The sequence below is a fragment of the Chlorocebus sabaeus genome, chromosome 21 (genome assembly GCF_047675955.1).
Source record: "Chlorocebus sabaeus isolate Y175 chromosome 21, mChlSab1.0.hap1, whole genome shotgun sequence".
Taxonomy (NCBI): Eukaryota; Metazoa; Chordata; class Mammalia; order Primates; family Cercopithecidae; genus Chlorocebus; species Chlorocebus sabaeus.
Window position 1 is genome coordinate 35436901 of NC_132924.1, and position 25256 is coordinate 35462156.

Sequence of the window (25256 nt, forward strand, 5' to 3'; positions counted from 1 at the left end):
GCTGAGGCAGGAGAATCACTTGAACCCGGGAGGCAGAGGTTGCAGTGAGCTGAGATTGGGCCATTGCACTCCAGCCTGGGCAACAAAAGTGAAACTCCATCTCAAAAAAAAAAAACAAACTTGAGACTGGGTAATTTATAAAGAAAAGAAGTTTAATTGGTTCACAGTTCTGCAGGTTTTGCCAGAAGCATGGTGCTGGCATCTGCTTCTGGTGAGGCCTCAGGAAGATTAAAATCATGGCGGAGTGCGGCAGGGAGCCAGCGTGTCACATGGCGAGAGTGGGAGCATGAAAAAAAGAAGAGGAAGGTCCCAGAGTCTTTTAAACAACCAGATCCCTCATGAATTAACTGAACAAGAACCCACTCTTCATCCAGGGGATGGTGCTAAACCATTCATGAGGGATCCACTCCCATGAGTCAATTGCCTCCCACCAGACCCCACCTCCAACACTGGGAATCACATTTCAACATGAGTTTTGGAGGGGCCAAAGCATCCTGACCATATGAGTATCATTACCAAAGCCAGGAATTTAATTGGTACAGTACTACTGACTAAGCTTCAGACTTCATTTGCATTTCACCAGTTTTTCTAGTAACTTCTTTCATCCAGGTTCCTACTAACTTCCTTTTTCTGTTGTAGGATTCAATCCAGAATCCCACAGTATTTTGTCTCTTTAGTCTCTTCCAGTCTGTACCAGGTCTTTAGTCTTCCTTGACATTTATGACCTTGATACTTTGGAAGAGTACTGGCCAGTTAGTGTGTAGAACAGGTTTGTCTGCTTGTTTTTCATGACTAGAGTGAGATTATACATTTTTAGTAAGAACACCACAAAAATGATGTCCTTCTCAGTGTATCGTCATGTCTGGGGAAGGGGCCGCGGGTCTGGTGGATGCCATCTTGTTACTGGTGAAGTTAACCTTGATCACTCGGTTAAGGGGCTATCATCTGTTGGGTTACACCATTGTAATGTTAGTGTTTTTCTTTTGTAATTAATACATATCTTGGGAAAGATACTTTGAAGCTATGCAAACATCCTGTTTCTCCTCAAACCTTCACCACTGATTTTAGCATCCATTGGTGGAATTTGCCTGCAAAAATTATTACTGTGGCATCTGTCTAATAGTAGTTCACACATCTGAACCTAGAGGGAAGCAACTAATGAACCATCCCTTCGCTTCACAACCCCAACCTAACCAGTAATGAGATGTGAACTAGTGCAAAGGGGTAAGAAAGGTGCAGTTCCTGAAACTAAGGAGCCTCAGCCACAGTTTCTGGGCTGCTTTGCAGGGTTGAGTGAACAGCAGTCGACAGATTTTGCTTAGAAGGCAAAGAGGAGAACAGCCAGGGAGCACAACAAACTTCCATGCTAATCAAGGTGAATAAAGCCATGACGTAGAACAGAAAACCACAGGACTCTGTTTAACAAAACCAGGGATTCAACTTTTTCAGCCAGCTACCTTGTTTTCCATTTGTAATTAGAGTCACAAAGCAATAGCCTCCTCCTGTGCTACCCCACAAGCTGAGCCCCAGACAACATCCTCATTTTCAATAACTCTTCCCCTTTATCTCACTCTGCCTGATGCTTAATAAGCTGATTGCTATTTACTTAGGACCAACAGCTAATCTGTTAATGATTGATTTTAAATTTTTACAGTCATTTGTCTCTGGCAGGACCTGGGACCGCGAAAGGCAGTCCTTTCCTACCTGATGAATTGGCTTTTTCTTTAGCAAAAAAAAAAGAAAGAAAGAAAAGAAAAGAAAAGAGAGAAATTTAAGTCAAAAGTCTTCATGGTTGCATTCTGCTGACAATTGGCATTCAATAAGAAATTTCAATGCAAAAAAAGAAATGGTAATGGTTCCTGTGAAATTTATCTGCCTGTGAAATTGTCAGCAAATAATATAAGTGGACATTTTTCTAATGGTGGCATGGGGTAAAGACCCTCTTCAATATGAAGTAAATTGTAATTGTACTATAAATTTACAGAACCTAAAATTCTTAATTAACAAAATTGATGCTCATTGCCCGACTGGAATGGGATATCTAAACTAATGCCATTACAGCCCTTTAAAATGATCTAAATTGCATACCATATGATATATGTATTTTTGTAGGATATATGCAGAAAAGTGAATTTGGCTTTCCATTAAAAAAAAGACAATTGAATCGACAATGGTTATTGTAATTGGTATCACACAGCAGTGCTCTGCAATTTAATCACTGTTTCTAAAAATGGAACCGTGGATAACTACTGTGTTCTGAAAAGTGGCGGCCACCCCGTGCATGAGAGTGCTGTGCGCATTTATAAACACCGCCTCTTCCACAAAGTTAAGCTTTCCTCAGAGATGCCATGTCTAATTTTGTAAATAAGAATGACCCCCCAAGGCTAGCATTCCCATCAAATATTTATTAAAACGCACCCCAAGACCTCTCATCTCAAACTGGAATTAAACTCCTCCAAATGTCTCTGAAAGATGAGCGTGATTTAAAACATGAACCAGCACACTGGCGACATGAAAAAGAGGGACTCTGGGCAAAGTGGTATTTTGGTATCCGTAAGTGGTGTCAGGTCTTCCTGGAGAGCCAGTATTATAAATTAACAGATGAGACATTGTGCAGAGCCTCTAAAAGGAAAGGCTAAACTGTTTGAAGGATAAAAGCCCTGATCTTATTAATATTTTAGATCCTGCAAGACATTGAGGCTCCATTGGCTGTCAGTAATACCTGAGAAAGAATCAAGGCAGCTGGAGGACAGAAACCACGGCCTCCCAATGGTCTGCTGACCTTCTTGAGAGGCAGATATCATGTGACAGCAATTGCCTGTCTCAGCAGACATGCTGGAAACAGGAGAAAGTGTTAAATATAACCAGGTAGACAGTGATGAATTGACATACTGAAAAATCGAACGCTTCAGTAATCAGCCTAAGGATCTGATATCAACAACATTTTTCAGTTTTGTCCAAATTCATTGAAAGGTGTACTTTAGCAAGTTCACTTCTCATTGGTAAGACCTTTCATCTTTATGCTGCTTTTCTGATTGGATTCGGTGTCATCATCGGTTTGGGTGGCTCTGTGCACAGAAAGCAGACGGGCTGCTTGTGAGAGAAGGAGGGCTGGGATGAGCACAAATAAAAATGGGTTTTACCCCAACATTAATTTTAAAACTATTAAATATCTATCAAAATGCTTATTTAGAAAGAATTATTGAAGCCATGGTATATGAAAATGCATCAGGTACTGTGCTCCAACAGCACAGTAAACCTGAAATATTGAAATATTACCCTCTATTTTGCAGCAAGAAGCTTCCATAACTATAATTCTAATTACAGAACTCTAATTAATGTCTATGTGGCTTCAGATAACTTCATTAAATCTTTAGAATATTTATATTCTCCAAAGACAATCTCTATCCATTAGAATAAAAAAAATCCTATAAAATAACTTTTTTAAAATGCTGCTGATACGCTTTTCTTTTTATGAGACATGTAAGTCATAAAATTTACTTTAAGGTTTCATTCATCTCTATAACAGTATTCCAAAAATGTGTTAACTCAAAAACACTTTTTTTCCTGGTGCAGATGTATAATACAACTATCAGCTGAGATCACTCTCTGCTTTGAGGTTTAAACAAAAACTGGCAGAAGCCTCCTTCCCACATCCTGTGAAAGGCCAATGTCTTCCCCCAGATGTCTGAGAATTCCTGACAGCTTATATTCTCATGGTCACTTCCCTATCTCCAGTGGCTTCTTTTGGCTGGATTCTTGACCTCACTTGTCTCTCATCTCCCATAGCTGCCCCATGCCAACCTAGATTTTGAATGTAACCCCTTTTACTTGATTTCTCCCTCCACCCCCAGAAAACCCCACAGTTTTTGTGAAGCGCAGTCTTTCCATCTGCTTAAGGCTCTCCTTAGGGCCTTTGGCCTGCCGCCATCTTGCCTTCTCACTCACTTCAACCCTGTCCTCTCTTATTTCTCCTCTGCTCTCCACCCACCCCCAAATTCCTGTAAACATCTTTCACAGAGTAGTGTGCTATCTCTCAGGCTAGCTCCAGACTGTCCAGGCTATCTCCTGAGGGCCTTATCTTCATAGCCAAATGCTTCCGTTAAGGTGGCAGGCAGTCTCCTCCCTGAAAGGAATTGTTGGTTGGCTCGTAAAGTAACACCATTTTCCTCCAGGCTCCCCATATATTACAAGCAAGATCTGCCTCATTCCTGCAAATACTCAGGAAAAGAAACACAAAGGACAACTAATTTTGTGATAAGCACCACAGGAAACCATGGAAAGTCTACAACAGATAGGAATATAAAGTCAGAAATTGGGTGCAGTGTAACTTGGGGTCAGGACTTTGAGAGGATCCTGCTTTCAAATTCACCCTGATTGGGGTCAATAAAAGCATTGATTCATAGAAATGCCAGAAAGCCATGTTAAGCTGGTCATGAGCCTTCATCCTGATGTCTTCCTAGGAGTAAGCTCCTGGCTTTTCCCAGAAAGTTCAGTGTGGGAGCTCCATCGATAGTGTCTGTGTGCAACTGAATGATTTCCCATCACAGACTGAGCCAGAACCTAAGATGAGACAATGTCCTGCTGCATGCGTGGGTAGAAAAAATTCCAGGGAACTTACAGGAAGTAAGCTTCTTTCCCTTCACTCCCAGCTTGAATATAGGAGATAAAAAAGCACCTCTCCAATATCCATACGATTCACCCTGTTCAGAACTATGTGGATAATAACACAACATGTGACACACATTTACATTCGAGGAACAGCCTTAGAGTGTTAAAGCCCGAGATCCATCAACACAAATAGAGTGTGACTCGATTCATTGGCAAATTCAGACACATCCAAACCTCTATGGGGATAATTCATGCAGAAGAATTTTATTTTAAAATGTCTAAATAGGTTGCTATTTAGTGCAATTTTTTATGGCCCTTAAAGCAAAGAAATGACAATTTCTAAACAAATGGTAGAAGTTAGGTCAACTAGGTTCAAGCCTAAACAATTATTTTTATCTTAGTTGAATGCCGTAAGTGTATATTTAATATCTGTTATGTTTAACACAGTGGGAGGCAGAAGTCAGAATGTCCTTCAGTATACATTGAAATAAAACCATTGCAAACTGCTTCAGAAGGAATTGAGTAGTTAATTAGTAACAGCTTTTATTTATATGTTGCAACCCATAAAACAATTCCTCTGCTACAATATGGCTGTTGTATTAGAGGCAAGCTGGGCAAAACTTCCCTCGGCATTGAAGAAAATGTTACATTCCTAGGGACCTGGAAAGAAAGTGACTTGCCACAGACTTTTTTGTGGGTTTTTTTTTGGAGTGCAGTGGCGTAATCTCAGCTCACTGCAAGCTCCGCTTCCTGGATTCAGGCCATTCTCCTGCCTCAGCCTCCCGAGTAGCTGGGACTACAGGCGCCTGCTACCACATCTGGCTAATTTTTTTGTATTTTTAGTAGAGACGGGTTTCACCATGTTAGCTAGGATGGTCTCCATCTCCTGACCTTGTGATCCGCCTGCCTTGGCCTCCAAAGTGCTGGGATTACAGGCATGAGCCACTGTGCTTGGCCAACTTGCCACACACTTAATCATAACTGACTGAACAATGTCCTTTGAATCATAATATGTATGATTCAATTTATTTATATCAAATTTATATATTTGTTATTAAAATAGTAAACATTTTTATAATATAACAAATACCAACCATGTTATATTACTGTACTGTCCACTGTTTCAGGGACTTAATGTATACTAATTCAAGTACTTATCACAAAACACTATAAGGTAGGTACTACTATTATTCCCACTTACAGATGGGAAACTGAGGCATGAAGAGATAGTATCTCACTCAAAGGTCACACAAATAATCAGTGGCCAAGCTGGGGTGTGAACACAGGCAGTCTGGCTACCCAGGCTTCACGCTTGGCATCTGATGTGTCATATGCTGGTTTCTCTAAATGTGGGCCCTCAGCTGAACAGCTGAAGTGTCATAGCAGCAGCACCAGAAACAAGGATAGGCTTCCTGCGGTCTGATTACTAAGTATCCTGAGGTCTGGGGATTCAAGAAAACCTCAGAAATTCAAACTAACTGCAGGAAGGGTAATGGCCAAATTAAGGAAATTTGCATTTCAAAGTATTTTAGACTATACTGGTGTGGTTCATTCCAAATGCATGTAGTGCCTTCAACCACAGGCCATTAAGTGTGCCAAGGATAGGTTCCAGGGGCTAGCTTAAATAAACAGATATGCTTTGCACATGAGGTTTGATAAACCAGAGTATTAAAAATCATTTAACTCATTCCCTGTACTCCTATTTGGACTATGTGTTTCCTTTGCAAACCATTTCTCCCTGGAAAATACCAGAGTAAACAACCAGCCTGGTCAAGTGAACTAGTACATGCAATGAATTAGGGGATGCATTAATGAGATTATTCTGCAACTGTAATGGTGGGTCTGAATCCCTAACTTAATCCATAAGCTATTACAGCACTGCAAAATATAACTTATGCTACATCATCTTGCATTTAAGCAACCCCTTTTATATAGCCAGTTGTCAACCCTAAATACATTTCGACTTGAATCAGGCAGCTGGGAAGGGTGTATTTTCTTCCCCAACTCCCGAAATGCAATTCCGTCTACACTTATTAGTCCCAGTTCTTTATTTGCAAATAACATAAACATTTACTTATCCACACACATGCTTAATTAAACAAGTTTAATTTTTGCTTAATCTTTTTTTTTTTTTTTTGAAACAGAGTCTTGCTCTCTTGCCCAGGCTGCAGTGTAGTGGCATGACCATGGCACATTGCAGCCTTGACCTTCTGGGCTCAAGCAGTCCTCCCACCTCAGTCTCCCAAGTAGCTGGCACCACAGGTTCACACCACCACACATGGCTAATTTTTTTATTTTTTTGTAGAGATGAGGTATTGCTATGTTGCCCAGGCTGGTCTAAAACTTCTGGACTCAAGCAATCCTTTTACTTTGGCCTCCCAAAATGCTGGGATTACAGGCATGAGCCACCGTTCCTGGCTGTTTTTTTCTAAGACTCCAAAGAGTAAGTGGATCTGACATTCTTGGTTGCCCTCTCTTCTTCCTTTTCGACAAAGGCCAGAATCTTTTTAGGTATTAACCCTTCCCACACGTAACTCAGGGTTAATCCTTGCTAGGCCAAGCTTGTGATTGCCTAAACCAGGCATAGGCAAGCGAAGAAAAGTCAAGTAGAGGATTTGGGGAACAGATTTCTACATTCTTGAAAAGATACACAAGGAAGAGAGAGTCTCTGTCTGCTTCAACTTGATGTCACTATCTATATGTGATGCCTGGAACTGCATCAGCTGTTTATGACTCTGAGGGCAGCCAGCCTGAGAAGGACAGAATGGAAATGGGCCAGAGATGATGCTTGTGGGCCATCAAACTAACCACCCACAGAACCTCTCTACTTTCAGACTTCTCTGGCTTATGAAATAATTGATGTCCTCTTTGGAGTCAGGGTTTTCGGTTGCTTAGAGCTAAAAATATCCTAAAGGAGACACCAACAAATGTGAGTGTATAACTCATTTTAATTAATTTGCTCAGCATATATTAATTAAGTATCTACTGTCACCAGCCATTGTTCTAGAACTTGGCTTAGAGCAATAAATAAAATGGACAAATCCCTGCCTTTATGGAACGTATATTCTAGTGCGGAATTCACTTTGTACAACGCCTTGTAGAGTAATCCCCCTTATTCTCAGGCGAAATGTTCCAAGACCATCCAGTGGATGCCTGAAACCTGGGATTGTAGCCAACCCTATATATACTATGGTTTTTTTTTCTCTCTCTATATATATATATGAGATAAAGTTTAATTTATAAATTAGGCAGAGTAATTTATAAATTAAAGGTAGTAAATTAACAACAATAGGTAAAATAAAATAGAACAACTACAACAATATGCCAGCACCACTGCTCTGCACTCTGGGGACATTAGCAAGTAAAATAAGAGTTCCTTGAAATAAGGCAAAATGAAGTTCAAGGAGCCCTTATTTTACAGTCCCCCAATCATCTCTGCTGGACAAAGGGATGATTCCCATCATGGGTGGGACAGAGTGTGACAACTTGAGGTTTCATCATGCTACTCAGAATAAAGCATGATTTAAAACTTGTGAATTATTTATTTCTGGAATTTGGACCAAGGTTAACCATGGATAACTGAAACCATGGAAAGCTCTGATACGGGGACTACTGTACACTTAGTATAGCACTAAGAGGCAGAGAGAAGATCAATGCTGGCAGGATGGGAAGAAAGCCGCATGTGTTATGCACTAGAACACTTTTCAGCGGCTCTCATTTAGTCACCATACTAAAGGTTGGTGTTATGGTCCCCATTTTACAGATGAGGACACTGGGGCTCAGGGACCATAAGCAGCAGAGCCAGGATAAGAATCCAGATGTTCAAACACCAGCTCTGACCCTCTTTCTGCTCTCCGCCTCCAACAAGCCTGCAAGGTAGGGAGTGGGTCAACAGGAGTAGCAGAATGGGGGTCCCAGTGTGCCAGGATGTGGACAGGACACGTCATAGATATACAGCTTCTCCCTGGGCTCAGGCCATTGTGTATCCATGAGGACTGTAAACAGCACAGGGCAATAAAATTCAGGACAACCTCAAAAAGATAGACATCTGGCAACTGTGAGATAAACAGAACTTTTGATGAGCTGGTGATAGTGCAGGAAAGAGTGGAGTTGGTGCTCTAAAGGGTCTGTGATTTCCTGGCCTGTCCCCTCTGATCCAGGCTACCCTGCAAGGGATGTGGTCCCAACCTCTGTAGAAGATAAACACAAGCTCCTGGATCACAAATAGGCTGATAAAAAGAGGGGAATGCTGCTTCACTCAAGAGCTTTGGGTTTTGCAATAATAAAAAGTAAAGGAACCTTTCCACAAACCACTGTTTGCGTGATGTTTAGTGACATAGTAATGGTAGCTTCTATTTACTGAGCACTTGATACATACCAGGAAATTTGCCAAGTCCTTTCTCTGTAGGATCATATTATGAAGTTAATTCTATTGTTATTCCTGTTTTTACAGTTGAGGAAACCAATACACAGAGAGCTTTAGTAATCTGGCAAAGGTCTCAAAGCAAATCAGAGGCAACACTGGAGTTTCACCATGTCTGTCCCTTAACTACTATCTGCACTCTTTGCTCTGAAGGTTTTAGGGGTTTCGTGTATCCTCCACTCTTCTCAGTATATCTCAGGTGTAGAACCAGTTGTTTGTTTGTTTTCTACAATTTACATGGGCTGAATCAGAATCCTAAAATGCCCACGGAGTCCCACTATGTAAAACTCATGACCTGATCTGTTCTATACGCTACAAGACCATCCCCTGACCACTTCTTGGATGCTACAGCAATGTCAAATTGCTATGAAGGTTTCTAAATATTTCCTCACGGTTTCTGTATTTGTCTCATTGTGGACCAGTAGCAAATCGTTCACAGACGGGCACTGGCTCAGACCACAGACCACAGTTTGCACAGCCCTGATCTAGGACACTTAAACCTGCAGATCCCTCATCCTGAAAAGGCAAGAAGCCCCCTTAATAATGATGACTGTTTTTATATACAGGGATGTCTCAGAGAAGGAAAGCCCAACATTCGAAAATCCAAAGGAAAAAAGGAAGCAGAGCCATCTATAAAAGGGTAGTTCACAGACCTAACAGTATTTTTCATGTTATAAACCAATAACTGTCCAACTGTGGGAGAACAGAAAAATAATTCCGGTCAGGGCATTCATTAGAATAGTATGCAGCCACTGGAGGGTATATTGGTCGGCTCAGGCTACCATAACAAAATACCATAGACTGGTATTTGTAAACAGAAATGTACTTTCTGATGATTCTGGAAGTCCCAGATCAGAGGCCCGCAGGAGAAGTTTCTGGTGAAGAATCTCTTCCTACCTTGAAGATGACTGTGTATCCTCACCCAGGCTGAGTGTCTCTCTAGTGTCTCTTCCTAGAAAGATACAAATCCTATCGAATCAGGGCCCCATCTGTATCAACTCCTTTAACCTTAATCACTTCCATAAAGGCACTGTCTCCAAATACAGTCATATTTGGGCTTAGAGCTTCAACATACAGATTTTGGAGGGAACACAATTCAGTCCCTAGCAGAGGGATAGTATCAAAGACTTTATAAACCATCTTATCCTTAATCGTAAGTTGGTGGATCATTTCTGCATTTTTTTTTTAGTACACTTAATAATATCTCCTTTACTTATTTTAAGAAAGCTGTTATAAATTCATTCTTACTAAGGTATAAATGGCCAGTAACCTTTACTACTTCCCAGGAAACAGTTGCAATGTAATGGGAGATGTAGTTAGCTGACAGGAATTAACTATCTGCTATACAGTAGGAACAGTACATTGAATCAGGCATAAGATGAGACTTTTTGGAATCCCTGATATTATATAGCACAAGTCTCTCAAGCCTTGTCCCAGCTCTTCTTCCAAATGAAAAAACTAGAGTCCTTGCCTACACCAAGAATACAGATTAGCTATTTCACTCCCCTACTTAGTAAGTGTATACGTGGAAGCTTTTAATTATTTAGGATTTAAAACTCACCTACTTCCCAAAATAATTTGAAAACGTTTAAGAAAATTAAAACAATTCAATTAAAAACAGAACAGAAGCAGCTAACAATGGCCAAAAGCTAGATACAAAGATGTGCAGCCAGGCACAGTGGCTCATACCTATAATCCCAGCACTTTGGGAGGCCAGGGCAGGAGGATCACTTGAGATCAGGAGTTCGAGGCCACCCTGGACAACATGATGAAACCCTGTCTCTACAAAAAACACCAAAATTAACCAGGCATGGTGGCATGCACCTGTGGTCCCAACTATTCAGAAGGCTGAGGTGGGAGGATCGTTTAAGCCTGGGAATCAGAGGTTGCAGTGAGCCAAGACTGCACTACTATACTCTAGCCTGGGTGACAGAGTAAGACCCTGCCTCAAAATATACATATATATATTGCTATAGTGAAGCAATACGTGTAATTTATATCTCCCTCTGAGGGACAGCATTATCTTTTACTCAGTAAAGTGGGCTGACTGATCGTATCTCCCACAGCACTTCCCATGGTAGGTGTTCAAAATGAACAAATTTAATCAACATGCATCAACTTCAAGGTTTAGCTGTCTCTTCCTAAGCAAACCAATACCCAAAAATGAAGTATTTTGTAAATTCCAAAGCAATAGCTGATCCTGATCATTTTATTTTTCTGCTAAGCCATTTACAGTACCCCAGGCCTGAAGTATATTATGTGTTGTCACTTTATAATGTATTTAGAACTCAACAGACTCCCCTTCCCCTCACCTCACAATTATATGATCCACATAGGTCAAATTTTGTGTCAAGCAAATTAAAGTGTTATTTTATTATCCAAAGTAATTGTTTCTGGATTAAAAGGCCATTATACTGAAATGGTTATGTTGGTGATTATGCCATTAAGAGTGTGGGGCTAACTATTGGTTTAGCTGAATGCCCATGTTCGTGAAAGTCTTCTTTCAGCTATCCTGTACGTGGCAAATCATTCTTAACTGGGTACTCCAAATGGTCTGTGTGCCTCAGATGTACTTTACTAAGCCATTAACACATTGAAGTTCCTCCCCTAATTCCCCAATCGACCATTAATTAACAGTGTAAGAAGAAAGAATCAGGCCCCCCATTGCGATGTGGCTGAGATGAAACGTTTCAGCAGTGATGGTGCTCAGAATCAGGCAGTCATTGGATGAGCTCTCTTCATCACATCAAATATGCCATCAAAGGAGGGGAGAGGGGACTATTAGAACAGTGCTTTCATTACAAGCATTTTTCTTAAACTCTGCCAAGTATAAATACTTTTTCAAAAGCTTCAAGGAATCTCAACATTGCAAGGAATTTTGAGACTGACTTGGCCTTCGAACTGCTCCCATATCTGATGACCCACTATGTGCTAAGCGCTATGTTAGACAATTCAATGCTTACAAATCCCTTCAAGATTTCCTACTGTACACATGTGGGAAAAGAAGCTTAGAAAGAAGAATCTATCCAAAGCCTGATGGCAACTTGTAAACTATGTTAAAGATCCATTTGGGTTTATCTCTAAAACACAGGCTTCTATCACATACCAATTCCCTAAAACCACAGCAATCTAGCTTACATGTTAGGCCACACACAGGTCTACGCACATACCTTAGAACCATACGGTTAATCATAAGCCAACAAAACCCTGAAAAATTCCCAGAAATAAACTTTACAAGAAACAGGCAAAATCTATTTGTGAACACACACGCGTGCACACACACACACAGAAGAAGGTTTCAACAAAGTTTTGAGCAATTTGAGAAATCATGTCTCTTCTTATATTATCACATAAGGAGACTCAGAATTGTAAAGAAGCCAATTCTTCCCCAAGTTAATGTATAAATTTATGTAAACATATATTGTGTAAGTTACATAATTCTAATGAAAGTACCAACAGGATCTTTCTTGAAACTTTGAAAAATAATTCTAAAGCTTATCTGGAAGGATAAACATTCAAGAATAGCCAAGAAAATTCTAAACATAAGAGTAATGAGATATTAAAATGTGTAGTGCTGGCACAGAAATACACAGGCTGACCAAATCACCATGGTGGGGCCAGAAAGTATGTGTAGACATTTAGTACATAATCAAAGTAGCATTTTACATCAGTGGGACTAAGATAAATTATTCAAGAAATGGGAAATGGTCTTCATACATAACAAAAAGAAATGATCTGGAAAAAACTAGCTAACCATTTGGACAAAATAAATAGAGCTGGATCCCAGCTTTATTCTTTATACTGCGTTAAATTCCAGTGAGATCAACACTCTAAATGTAAAAATGGGAAAAATGGAAAACTATAGGAGAAAAACACATGAAGATTTTTATTATCCAGGGAAGTGACAGTCTTTCTTAAGCCAAAGGCCAGAAATGAAAAGAGAAATAGAAATTTTATTTCATAAAAATGTAAATTGATAAATTTTATTTCATAAAATTTTATTTTATAAAAAATTTATTTCATAAAAAACTCCTATAGTTAAAAAAATAAGCAAATGACAATCTGAGAAAAATATTAGCAACAAATATGATTTTAAAGGGTTAATATCACTAATCTTAAAAAGACAGTATATAAAATACATTCTCATATGTGTGTGTGTATATATATATATATATATATTTTTTTTTTTTTCTTTTTTTTCAAGATGGAGTCTTGCTCTGTCACCCAGGCTGGAGTGCAATGGCATGATCTCAGCCCACTGCAACCTTCGCCTCCCGGGTTCAAGCAATTCTTCTGTCTCAGCCTCCCAAGCAGCTGCACTTACAGGTATGCGTCACTATGCCCAGCTAATTTCTGTATTTCTAGTAGAGATGGGGTTTCACTATGTTGGCCAGACTGGTCTCAAACTCCTGACCTCGTGATCTACCACCTCAGCCTCCCAAAGTGCTGGGATTACAGGCATGAGCCACTGCACCCAGCCTCTTCTCTATATGCTAACATTTTTTATTTTTTTACAATGAGCATGTACCATTTTTCTATAGAGAAAAATAATAAGGCTATTTTCATTTTTAAAAAGAAGTATTTGTTTAACCATGCCTATTTCTTCCAGCATATAACTCCCAATATTTAAAGGAACTAACCAACAACTTTAGATCATACAATCACAACCCCTAATCAAAGTTCTAAAAGTTCTTGAAGTTGGATGTGCTTAAGAATCGCCCAGGGTGCCAGGAGCGGTGGCTCACGCCTGTAATCCCAGCACTTTGGGAGGCCAAGGCGGGCGAATCACGAGGTACGAGGTCAGGAGATAGAGACCATCCTGGCTAACATGGTGAAACCCTGTCTCTACTAAAAATACAAAAAATTAGCCGGGCGTAGTGGCAGGCGCCTGTAGTCCCAGCTACTCTCGAGACTGAGGCAGGAGAATGGTGTGAACCGGGAAGGCAGAGCTTGCAGTGAGGTGAGACAGCCCCATTGCACTCCAGCCTGGGCGACAGAGCGAGACTGGGTCTCAAAAAAAAAAATCTCCCAGGGAGGTTTTACTGCTGATTTCAAGGGTAGAAAACTTTGCCTTTAAAATTGAACAAGCATCTTGATGTATCAAGTCTGCTAACCTCACTTTGAAAATTATTGTAGTTAGTATATTCAATCATGGGACATTTAAACGTGCAAAAAAAAGTACACTGGGAGACTATCTCTGAATTTACCAGATACAGAAATACCCAGTGCTTCTGCAATATACCCATGTAGCAAACCTGCACATGTACTCCCTGAATCTAAATTTTAAAAATAAGAAAGAAAGAAATGCCCCGTGCTTCTTAAAGCAGCTACATTGGCCATTGAAGAATGGCTTTCTCTATCTTATAGTTTTGGGGGTCCCTTAAGATCCGATGCTAAAATGTTGATGCCAAATGAAACTTACTGTCTTGAAATTTCGTCCTCAAGATGTCTTACATTTTGTGTTGGGAAAACAATTATTTGATATGACCCTGAACTCTCTGCAGTTCCATGGTATAAAATATGTGGTTGTGTCTTCCCCGGTTAAGTGACTTTTACAGGAACTCAATCTTCTGTGTGCAGTTTTAATTTCATTTGCTGAAGATTCTATGTGTTTTCTAAGGTAGAAAGAAAATCTGATTCTTTCTTGGAAACTTCCTACTTCACTTCAACAATCTGATTTTTTCATAAACTTGGAATGACCTTTGCAAGTGTCTATTGGGCTCTTCTTCTCCCTCTATGTCCACCTCCATGTTAGGAGCTTTACAGGCTTTAAATATTGAGACACTACTACAGTTCATTATGTATATATGTGACATATTCAAAGCTATCGCTTTAGATTCAAAACTTACGATTTCAAGTTAATTGATGATATCTCCAGAATTAAATGCAGTTTACTTTGAGAGATCTTCCTATGACTGTGTTTCTCAAAGGACATGAAAGAATTAGAAATTGATCATTTTTTTCTTTGTTTTCTCTCTTTTTACAACTTCTGGTGACAAGTAGTTAAATCCTATCACCTACATGTTTGGACTTATAATCATTTCTCTCCTTGTTTACAGGCACCATCAAACTAGATAAAAATAATTCTGGAGCCATTTTATTGTTTATATAATATTAGGTCATTCCTTTCTTCCTTCTTCACTCGTTCATTTGATCAGTCCTCATTGAGCATCTGGATATGGTCAGTTACTTTGCAAGATCATAAGCCTAGAAACACTTTTGGAACTCTAATTCTGATTGATTCAATATTTTCCTAAGTTTTTCCAAGAAGGAACCAAACTCCACAACTGCAGCATAGCTCCAGAAATATCAACTAAACAATTACTGTGATATTAGTTTCAATAATCTTGGTAAATGGCCAGGAAAATGTCTCACCAACTGGGGACTATCAACCATCATTACTTCAATTTGGTGCTCATGGATCCACATGGGTACTTTTGGGTCTCCTGGTCTGTACTGACATAGAAATACTTAAGTTTCCTGACACCCAATGACATGTATGACATACTCTGCCAGTAGCTCTCTTGATACTGGTAGAGGGACATGCTCTTTCACAATGACCATTCTTCCAAAACAATCTTTACTCTGGGAGTAATCTGGGAGTGAATCATGGATGAAGAATTCTGCTCTCTGAACAAAGACTGCAGATCCCTAAAATCCTGACAGTAATTTGGGACTGGCACCTGCTCACCTCTCTTGTTATACTATCAGTAACCCTGTGCTGCCCTTGAATTTCAGAGGAAATCAGAAATTTGTTTTCACCAGCCAGTCCTTGCTCCATGCCAATGAAAATATCAAATTGGGTTCCACCAGGAGTCCCCTTGGAGATGTCTGCCATGGCTTCCACATGTAAGGTGATCTCATAGGAAGCTATTTTGGAAATCCCCAATATCAATGTGGGACAGATGGCTTGACTCTGTGAGGTTTTAGCAGAGCCTTAGACCTCTCTCTTTCCTTTGTAAAATCCAAGACTCTAGTGACTGACAGGGTTGGCAAGGTATCCTTCTTCAATAATTCAATAAATTCAGCAAAATCCCTCATCTTAGGTGAGTCACTGGTCATAAAAGATATTATGATGGCACATGTTTGGTCTTATGGGCTATCTGCTTGTGTTTATTTTGTTTGCTTCTAGATAGCCTCAAATACCACTTGGAAAAGGCTGAGTCTAAAAATTGGGGGAACCATGTATAGTTCATCTGAAAGTCAGCACAAACTTTAAACAAGTCCTTCATTCTTTTGGGCAAGGTGGGCTTGGTAATAATTCTCAAAGAGTACTGGTATCAGCTTGAAGGGAGGTCTGTAATCAATAGGTCCCAGGGTTCTCTCTTTAGACACTGCCTCAGTCAGAATGCTTCCCTTTGCCACAGAGGAGGACATGATGGCAAGCTTATCAAGTCCAATAAAATTCATTCAGTGTGTGAATCCCAAGAAAGAGAACACTTGGCATCCAACTCTGCAATGTACTTCAGAGAAACCATTTAAGCAACATCCGTTCAACTTCCAGAGTGGAGATAGGATTCAGCTGCATATAAAGAGTAATTGCCAGAAGATTCCTATGTCCTGCTTTTCACTTTTCTTCATTTTTACTGGTCTCCTCTTCTTTTCCTTTATTTTCTTGCATTTCTTTCTTTTTCTGTTTTGCCAAAAGGTGTATAAAGTATTTGAGGTCACAGTAAGTGCCCCTGGTTGTTAGTTCCAGCAAATTATAAGCAGCCCCTTACTACCATAGTAAAGGAACACTCTTAGGTATCACACAATGCTCCCCAGTATGCAGATTGGAAGATAAAATCCTTTCAGGCAAGTCAAGTCCTGTGGCTCAAAAGCCATAAGATTTTTGAGCTGATAAAAATATTGGAAATGATCTAGCCATTTTACAAATGAGGCACATTAAAGCTATGGGATGTTCATGGCTTACCAGTGCCCCACTACAATTCAGATATAGAGCCTGAATGGGAACACCCACTCCTTCCCTATATCTCTCCCTTACACTCCTGGCACCTTGTAAGTAGGAAGCACATGCCCTTCTGCTCTCCTTTCTCCCTGACACACAAACCCTGTGCCATTCATATGGGCATTCCCACAAAGCTCCACCCCTTTCATCGTGGTTTCCTCTGTCTAAAAGTCCTTCTTTAATCTGGAAATCATTCCCTACTCATCTTCCAAGACCCAGCTCAAATATTGAACTTTGGGGAAATTTATGTACTCCATGCAAGTCACTTGCTCAATGTTTACTTTGCCTGTACTATGTGACTTTTCAGACTGGTTTACATCCCACTGTCTCTCCTACCCGGAGCTCCTGAGACCAAGAATAACATGTCAGCCATCTTGATTCCCTGGCTTTGTACAGAGCCAGGCACATGGTACACAGGAAGTGACCAATTAAGCAAACAAACAACACCAACAATAAAAACAACTCTCGATCTACAATTCTGTGGAGGCCAAAGCTCCTGCTTTCAAGGGGCTTATTCAGTGGAGGAGTTGCTTATAACCTCACAATAAATATTTGCTGAATCATGAATTAATGTGCTCTAATTCTGATTCTCCCAGGTTGATAGGTTATTACCAAAATCCATCTGCTCTCAGTGTGATCTGTGGCTCAACTATTTTTTTTATCTTGACTAATAGGACTTACTACTCTGTAGTCTGGCTTCTGCACTACACTGCATTTATCACCACCCCTAGTACTGGACTCTCACCATAAAGCTATGCAGAGAAATTGGCGGAAAATTCACTGTCCATGATAGTGGACATGATAAAACGTCATGTTAGCCTGGAGTGGGAAACTAAGCACACATACTGTTAGTCGGTGTGTAAGATGATCAGCTTGGCAATATATATCAACATTTTTAATGTACGTCTTTTTAGCTGCATTTCCACTGCTAAAAATTTATTTTATGAACATACTTGCACAAATTTCCAAATGCGAATTATAAGGATATTCATTGAAGTAATAGTTGAAATAGCGTACATCTAAACATTGTTACATCCATACCCTGGAATTCCATGCAGTTATTTAAAAGGATGCCACAGATATAAATGTGCTAAGAAGGAGTGAAGTTCAATAGTCACGCATCACTTGATGGAGATACTTTCTGAGAGAGGTGTTGTTAGGTGATTTCATCATTGTGCAAACATCATAGAGTGTACTTACACAAACCTAGATCATAGAGCTTACTACACACCTAGGCTAGATGGTGTAGCCTATTGCTCCTAGGCTACAGACCTGTACAGCATGGTACTGTACTGAATACTGTAGCAATTGTAATACAATGGTGAGTATTTGTATATCTAAGCATAGGAAATGTACAGTAAAAATACAGTGTAAAAGATAAAAAATGTACTTTGGGAGGCCGAGGCCGGCAGATCACGAGGTCAGGAGATAGAGACCATCCTGGCTAACATGGTAAAATCCCGTTTCTACTAAAAATCCAAAACATTAGCTGGGCGTGGTTGCACGTGCCTGTAGTCCCAGCTACTCAGGAGTCTGAGGCAGGAGAATTGTTTGAACCTGGGAGGCAGAGGTTACACTGAGCTGAGATCGCACCACTGCACTCCAGCCTGGGCGACAGAGTGAGACTCTGTCTCAAAAAAAAAAAGAAAAGAAAAGATACACCTGTATAGCGCACTTAGCATGAATGGAACTTGCATGACTGAAAGTTGCTCTGAGTGAGTCAGTGGATGAGTAGAGAGTGAATGTGAAGACCTAGGACATTACTGTACATTACTACAGACTTTATGAGCCCTATACTCTAGCCAGGCATGGTGATGCACATCTATAATCCCAGCTACTCAAGAGGCTGAGGCAGGAGGATCACTTGAGCCCAGGAGTTCTAATCCAGCCTATGTAACATAGCAAGATCCCATCTCAAAAAATAAAAAGTGAAAATAATAAATAAACTCTGTATACTTAGGCCACACTAAATTAATTATTTTTTTTCTTCTTCAATGATGAATTAAACTTAGCTTACTATAACTTTTTACTTTAAAAACTTTTTAATTTTTAACCTTTTATTTTGTAATAATACTTACCTTAAAACACAGATTGTATAGCTGTACAAAATTATTTAATTTCTTTATATCCTTATTTATAGCAGCTGTTTTCTATGTTTAAAATTTTTATTTTTATTGTTTTTACTTTTTAAGTTTTTTGTTAAAAACTAAGACACAAACAGGTACATTAACCTAGGCCTATACAGGATCAGGATCATCATCACTGTCTTCCACCTTCACATTTTGTCCCATTGTAAGGTCGTCAGTGCATGGAACTGCCATCTCATTCATATATATATATATATATATATATATATATATATATATATATATTTTTTTTTTTTTTTTTTTTGAGACGGAGTTTCGCTCTTGTCACCCAGGCTGGAGTGTGATGGCATGATCTCCTCTCACTGCAACCTCTGCCTTCTGGGTTCAAGTGGTTTTCCTGCCTCAGCCTCCTAAGTAGCTGTGATTACAAGTGCCTGCCACCACACCCAGCTAATTTTTGCATTTTTAGTAGAGATAGAGTTTCACCATGTTGGCCAGGCTGGTCTCGAACTCCTGACCTCAGGTGATCCACCTGCCTCGGCATCCCAAAGCGCTGGGATTACAGGCATGAGCCACTGCGCCCAGCCTCGTCTCCTCTATTAAAATTCCTTCTCCTAGAATCCTTCTGAAGAACCTGCCTGTGGCTGTTTTATAGTTAACTTTTATACATACATATGTGTGTGTGTGTATATATATGTGTGTGTGTATAAATATGTGTGTATGCATGTGTAGAAAGTACAGTCTAAAATAATAATAAATAGTATAGTAAATGCACAAACTAGTAACAGTTGTTTATTGTTATTATCAAGTATTATGTACTTGATAATGTGGCATACTGTGTTATGTGGTACACTTTTAAATGACTGGCAATTCAGTAGGTTTCTTTACACTGACATCACCACAAGCACGCAACTAATGTGTTGCATTAAGATGTTACAATTTTTCAGCTCCATGGTAATCTTAGAGGGCCACTATCATATATGCGGTCCATTGCTGATCAAAACATCATTATGGGGCACATGACTGTATTATTAATTGAAAATATAAGACGTTGAAGAGTAATGTTCAGCATTAACCCATTCGTGTAAACAAAGAGTAGATATACAGTCATGCACCACATCATGACATTTCGGTCAACAATGGACAGAATATACAACAGTGGACCCATAAGATTAACCTGGAGCCTAGTGGCAACATAGCCATCATAATGTTGTAGAGCAATTACCTTTTTAAAAATAAATTTAGTGTAGCCTAAGTGTACGGTGTTTATAAAGCCTACAGTAGTATACAGAATGTCCTAGACCCTCACATTTACTCACCATTCACTCCACTCACCCGAGCAACTTCTAGACCTGCAAACTCCATTCATGGTAAGTACCCTATACAGGTGTGGGTTTTTTAAAAATCATTTATACTGTATTTTTACTGTACTTTTTCTATGTTTAGATACACAAATACTCACCACTGTGTTACAATTGCCTACAGTGTTCTTTTTTGGGGGGGGGAGGGGAATGGCGTTTTGCTGTGTCACCCAGGCTGGAGTGCAATGGCACAATCTCTGCTCATTGCAAACTTCACCTCCCAGATTCAAGTGATTCTCCTACCTCAGCCCCCCGAGTAGCTGGAACTACAGGTGTGTGCCATCAAGCCAAGCTAATTTTGGGGTTTTTAGTAAAAACGGGTTTTCACCATGTTGGCCAGGCTGTTCTTGAAGGCGGGTCTCAGCCTCCCAAAGTGCGGGGATTTACAGGCATGAGCCACCATGCCTGGCCAATTGCCTTCAGTGTTCTGTTACAGTACCATGGTGTACAGGTTTGTAGCCTAGGAGCAATAGGCTATACCATATAGCCTAGGTGTGTAGTAGGCTACACCATCTAGGTTTGTATAACTACACTTTATGATATTCGTGCAATGATGAAATCGCCTAACGATGCATTTCTCAGAACATATTCCCATCATTAAGAGATGCATGACTGTGTATATTTGTATGTGTTTTTAAGTTACTGGAAGAATATACAAAAATATTAATAGTGCTTGTAACAGTGAATGGTATAGGAGGAAGGGAGGAAGGAAGGAAGGAGTAGGAGGATTCTATTTTTTATTTCATACACTTCTGCAGTGTTTGAATTATTTTTATTGAATATATTACTTTCATTATTTTTAAAAACGTCTTCTTCCCACTTTCTTGTCTTGTCTATTTCAGCCTAGCCAACTAGGTTTTCTCAGGACTGAGGTTATTTATTCCATATTAACTCTGTCTCAAGCTCATATGCATCTCCCAAGATTCTTCTTCCCAAACCACTTTAGGTTTAAGAATGACCTTTCCTAGGTCTTTAGCTTATGATTAAACAAATGAAACCATCAATAGATAGACCCCCTAATTCAGGTGTTGAATTACAAAAATGAATGTTCAGGGGGAAAAATGCTAACTCAATTGTATTAGTTAAAATATCAATAAACATTAGCGATGACACAGTGTCATGAAGCAGAAGGTCAAAGACTTACACACCCTTCACTGGGCGCCATGGTGGTACTTAACTGGGGCAGTTCCGGTTCTGCCATTAGGACCATGAGCACTCCAATCTCAATGAAATTGTATAAGACACTGCCATTATCCCTGGATCATTGCCACGATAGACCCAAACAACTCCAGTCTATCGTGTCAATGGGTATTTGGGGAGTCTTTAACACACGGATCATTGGCAAGCTGTGCCATAAAAACCCTGTAGGAGCCGTGACCGTGTGTGGAATCAATGCACACTCAGGGACTCCCCCATGCCCGGATCATTTGCAGCGCATCGTGTCAATGCATACTCCGGGAGCCCTTACTCTGAAGCCTGTGAGTGCTGAGGAACAGTGTACACCAAAAATACTTATGAAATAGTTGTTACAGTGCGTACACAGTATTCACTTTTCTAAATGGCATGTCAGCAAGTTCAGTGTGCCACAAATAACTCCTAAAAGACACAAAACACTCCTAGAGGCCCACCTTCACACATGAACGGTTGGTCCATGGAATTGCGGCATGGCTGTGGGGGAGTGTAAGTTCTTCTTTACAGTAAAAAAGGGAAAAGGAAGAGACATCTCCTACGCAGTGTTGTCAGGGTTTTCAGCATAATCCCAAACACCTCCTAATTTTTTCCTGGGCATGTGATCCCTAAGATACAAGGACCTTCCCTCCATCCCTGCCTTGTTCCAAAGTACCCGGAGAGCAAGGTGAGAGGGCAGAGTTAGAGGATAGGTGGGGTTGGGTCTTAAATGCGGTCCCACAGAAATATAGTGTGAACCACGTGTGTAAATTTAAATGTTCTTTGTAGCCACATTAAAAAAAAAAATTAATTCATGATACTTTATTTCACCCCATATACCCAAAATATTATCATTTCAATATGCAACCAATGTTTTTAAAGGATGAATGAGCCAGTTCACATTCTTTTTTTCATACAGTCTTCTTTACAATGGAGTGTGTATTTCCCACTTGGAGAACATCCTGGTCTGGCCTGGCCACACTGCAAGCACTCAGCAGCCTCTTGTGGTCAGTGGCTGCCCCAGTGAGCAGCACAGGGGCAGTGGCCCAGGAAAACCAACCCCAGGAGCTTGGATGTTCACTGCCTTCCTTCAACCACTCCAGGCAGGTGCGTCCACCTTTCCGCCTCATTTCCTCAGCAGGGCTGCAACTGCGGAACAGCAGCCTTTTCTCGGCAGCCTGACAGAATAGCTGTGTGTTGGGTTTCTGTAATCATAAAAATGACCACAAATACGCATTCGGAAAGAGGGACGAAAACTTCTCTAGGCCCAAATTGTAATGGCAGCACTAGGTCATCTTTCTTGGAGACGGAGGTGAAGGGAGGGCAAGGGGCCCCTGGGGAAGGAAAGAGGGGGTGGGCGTGGCGTCGAGTGCGGGGGCGGCGGCCTGACTGCACCCCCTAACTTCCCCAAACCTGCCACCAGCTCACCTCGCGGCGTGCGGGGACCCTGGCAGTCGGACGCGGCAGGGTGGCTGGTTTCTGGGGCTGAGTCTGGCCGGACACAAAAGAGGAGGGAAAGGAGGAAACGGAGACAAAGGCGCGGGGGAGGACGACGAGGCGCGCGCGGTCGCGGGGCGAAGCGGGGATGCGGGGCGGGCACGCGCAGCCCCGGGCTCCCGGGACTGAAGGGCGGGAGCAGGCGGAGCGGGCAGGGCGATTTGAATATCAGGCTCTGCCACACTTGGGGCGCCGCTGACAACTTCATTACCTCCGCATATAAAAATGACTGCCGGGGAATGCAAATAGCTCGCGAGTCTCAGCCGCCTGCCCCTGTTCCGCCGCCTGCTGTAGGCGGAGGCCCCGGGAGCCACGGCGGCCCGAGGCGCAGACGCGTCCTGTCCAACATAATGAACTGCCCCGCCGCGGCTCCGCCCACGCCCCCGCCCGCTCCCGCGCCCGCGCCGCCGAGCCCGGCCGGGATGGGGAGCCGGCTGGGTGCGGGAGGAGGAAGGGGTGGGCGGTCGGGCCCTGCTCAGAGGCCGCGCGTTGCTAGTCAGTGTCGGCAAATGCCCTGCCTCTTGACTCTGTCGTCCAATTAATGCCGTGAAAATGCCAGGAAAATAAGAGTGCTCGGTGGGTTCCACTAGTGACCGCGAACTCTGACCGAAAAGCGGGACCCCCGGCCTCCGTCCCGTGAGCCCTCGTGGTTAAATTGGACGCCAGCATCCCGGCGCCCGGCTCTTGCCTCTACTGCAAGCCGGCGGCGGGTGTGCTGCACCCTGCTCCCCAGGCCTGCAGCCCCCGCGGCCACCTGGACGAGGCTGCGTCGCAGTGCAGGACCCGCCTCCCGAACCCTGGGCCTTCCTTGCTGGGCTCCCCAGGTGGCCACCGAGGCCAGCCGCGTGCGGGAGGGAACGCAGGCTTCACGGCGTCTCTCTTCTTGCCCTGGCTTGCTCCCTGGCAAGAAGTCATCTCCTTCCTTCTGATAGTTCTCCCTGTCACATTTGGGCCCCTTGTGAACTTCTCGAGGGGAGGAGCTAGGTCACTTTTACTAATAATAGCAACAACGGCAGTAGTAAACATCTACTGAGGATTATTCTATGCAAGGCACTATGCCAACTGCTTTACCTACATTATGTTTATCACAGCGATCTTACTGCTCTCCTGGAAACCAGGCTTAGCAAAGCCTTGCAAGGTGCCCAGCATAAGCCAGCTAGGGTGGAGGGAGCACAGATGAGAACCCAGGCTCCTCTGCACTCTCTATCACTCTGCAGTATTTTCCCCGTCCTTCTTACAGCTCATACAACTGTCCAGCACTCCTTCCTCCCGCGACCGCATCACCCCCAGCCATTTTAGGCCAGGCCAGCCCCCACCACCCCCATCCCCCCACCCCCTCACCCCCTCCCTCTCCTTGGCCCAGAAGTAAATCCTAAGTAGTCTAAATCGGTTATGACCAACCCCTTCCCTTGCCCAGGCATTGGCTTAGGAAAGAGTATGTGACCAGTCCTGGCCAAGGCCAAGCCAGGGGACATCTGCTGGGATTTTCTGGGAAATGCTTCCTTGTTCTAAGAAAAGACACCCGTAGACGCGATTCCAGTTTCTTCTGTTGTATAATGTGTATCTTCACCACCTGGCAACCACCGAGGAGCCAGGGAACAAAGTTAATCTTTGCAGAGATTTACAGGGTTAAGTGAGCTAACTCCAGTGTTAAAGTTTAGGAGAATCATGTTTTAGTCCTCTCTCTACCTGCGATGTAGTCATCGTGTTTATTCAGGGACATATTTAAACTTATCTCCTTTTTGAAACAAGACAAGATACGAAGATGTAAACAAAGGAAAACTCCAGAAATTTCGTCTTGTCTCCATTAAAGAGTGTGTTTCTAGGCACTTCAGTGGAACCTGTCACTTCCAGCTTCTCTTCCTGGGCTCTCACCTCTTAACTCATTCAGCTTTTTCTCCCAACTCCCTTTTCCCTCAAAATAGCTCTTTGCCTACACAGCCAAGGCATCTGTTCCCTCCAGGAACATCAGAACCCCCCTTCTAACCATCCTGCACCCACACACCCAGGCGTCTGAGCTTGACTGCCTTTGAAATGTTTACTGGCCTTCAAGTAGTCTCTGAAGAATTTGCATCTAATTTTGAACTTAGGGAAAATCAGGCATAACCAGTCACTTACTAGTTTCCTTGGCAACTGCTTTAAAACAGAACCTGAATTGG

The 25256-nt window shown here is 41.7% G+C and overlaps 1 protein-coding gene across 1 annotated transcript; it reads right to left on the reverse strand.

Annotated features, from left to right (window-relative positions):
* Positions 1–22407: 22407 nt before the first annotated feature.
* Positions 22408–24012, reverse strand: LOC103226341 (uncharacterized). Its single transcript, XM_007981826.3, has 3 exons — positions 23819–24012; positions 23029–23724; positions 22408–22805 (listed from the first exon to the last, which is right to left on the reverse strand). The coding sequence occupies exons 1-3, from the start codon at positions 24010–24012 to the stop codon at positions 22727–22729; spliced, it is 969 nt and encodes a 322-aa protein (XP_007980017.2). The 3' UTR covers positions 22408–22726.
* Between the last annotated feature and the right edge of the window lie 1244 nt (positions 24013–25256).

What these genes read in the sequence shown, in the direction of transcription:
- LOC103226341 (XM_007981826.3), bottom strand. Translation starts at nt 24,012, where the DNA reads ATGACTTCTTGCCAGGGAGCAAGCCAGGGCAAGAAGAGAGACGCCGTG. An exon ending in CTGCAGGCCTGGGGAGCAGG is followed by an intron (nt 23,725 to 23,818) that starts GTGCAGCACACC and finishes CACGGGACGGAG; the next exon opens with GCCGGGGGTCCCGCTTTTCG. An exon ending in GGGTCCCCGCACGCCGCGAG is followed by an intron (nt 22,806 to 23,028) that starts GTGAGCTGGTGG and finishes TTATGATTACAG; the next exon opens with AAACCCAACACACAGCTATT.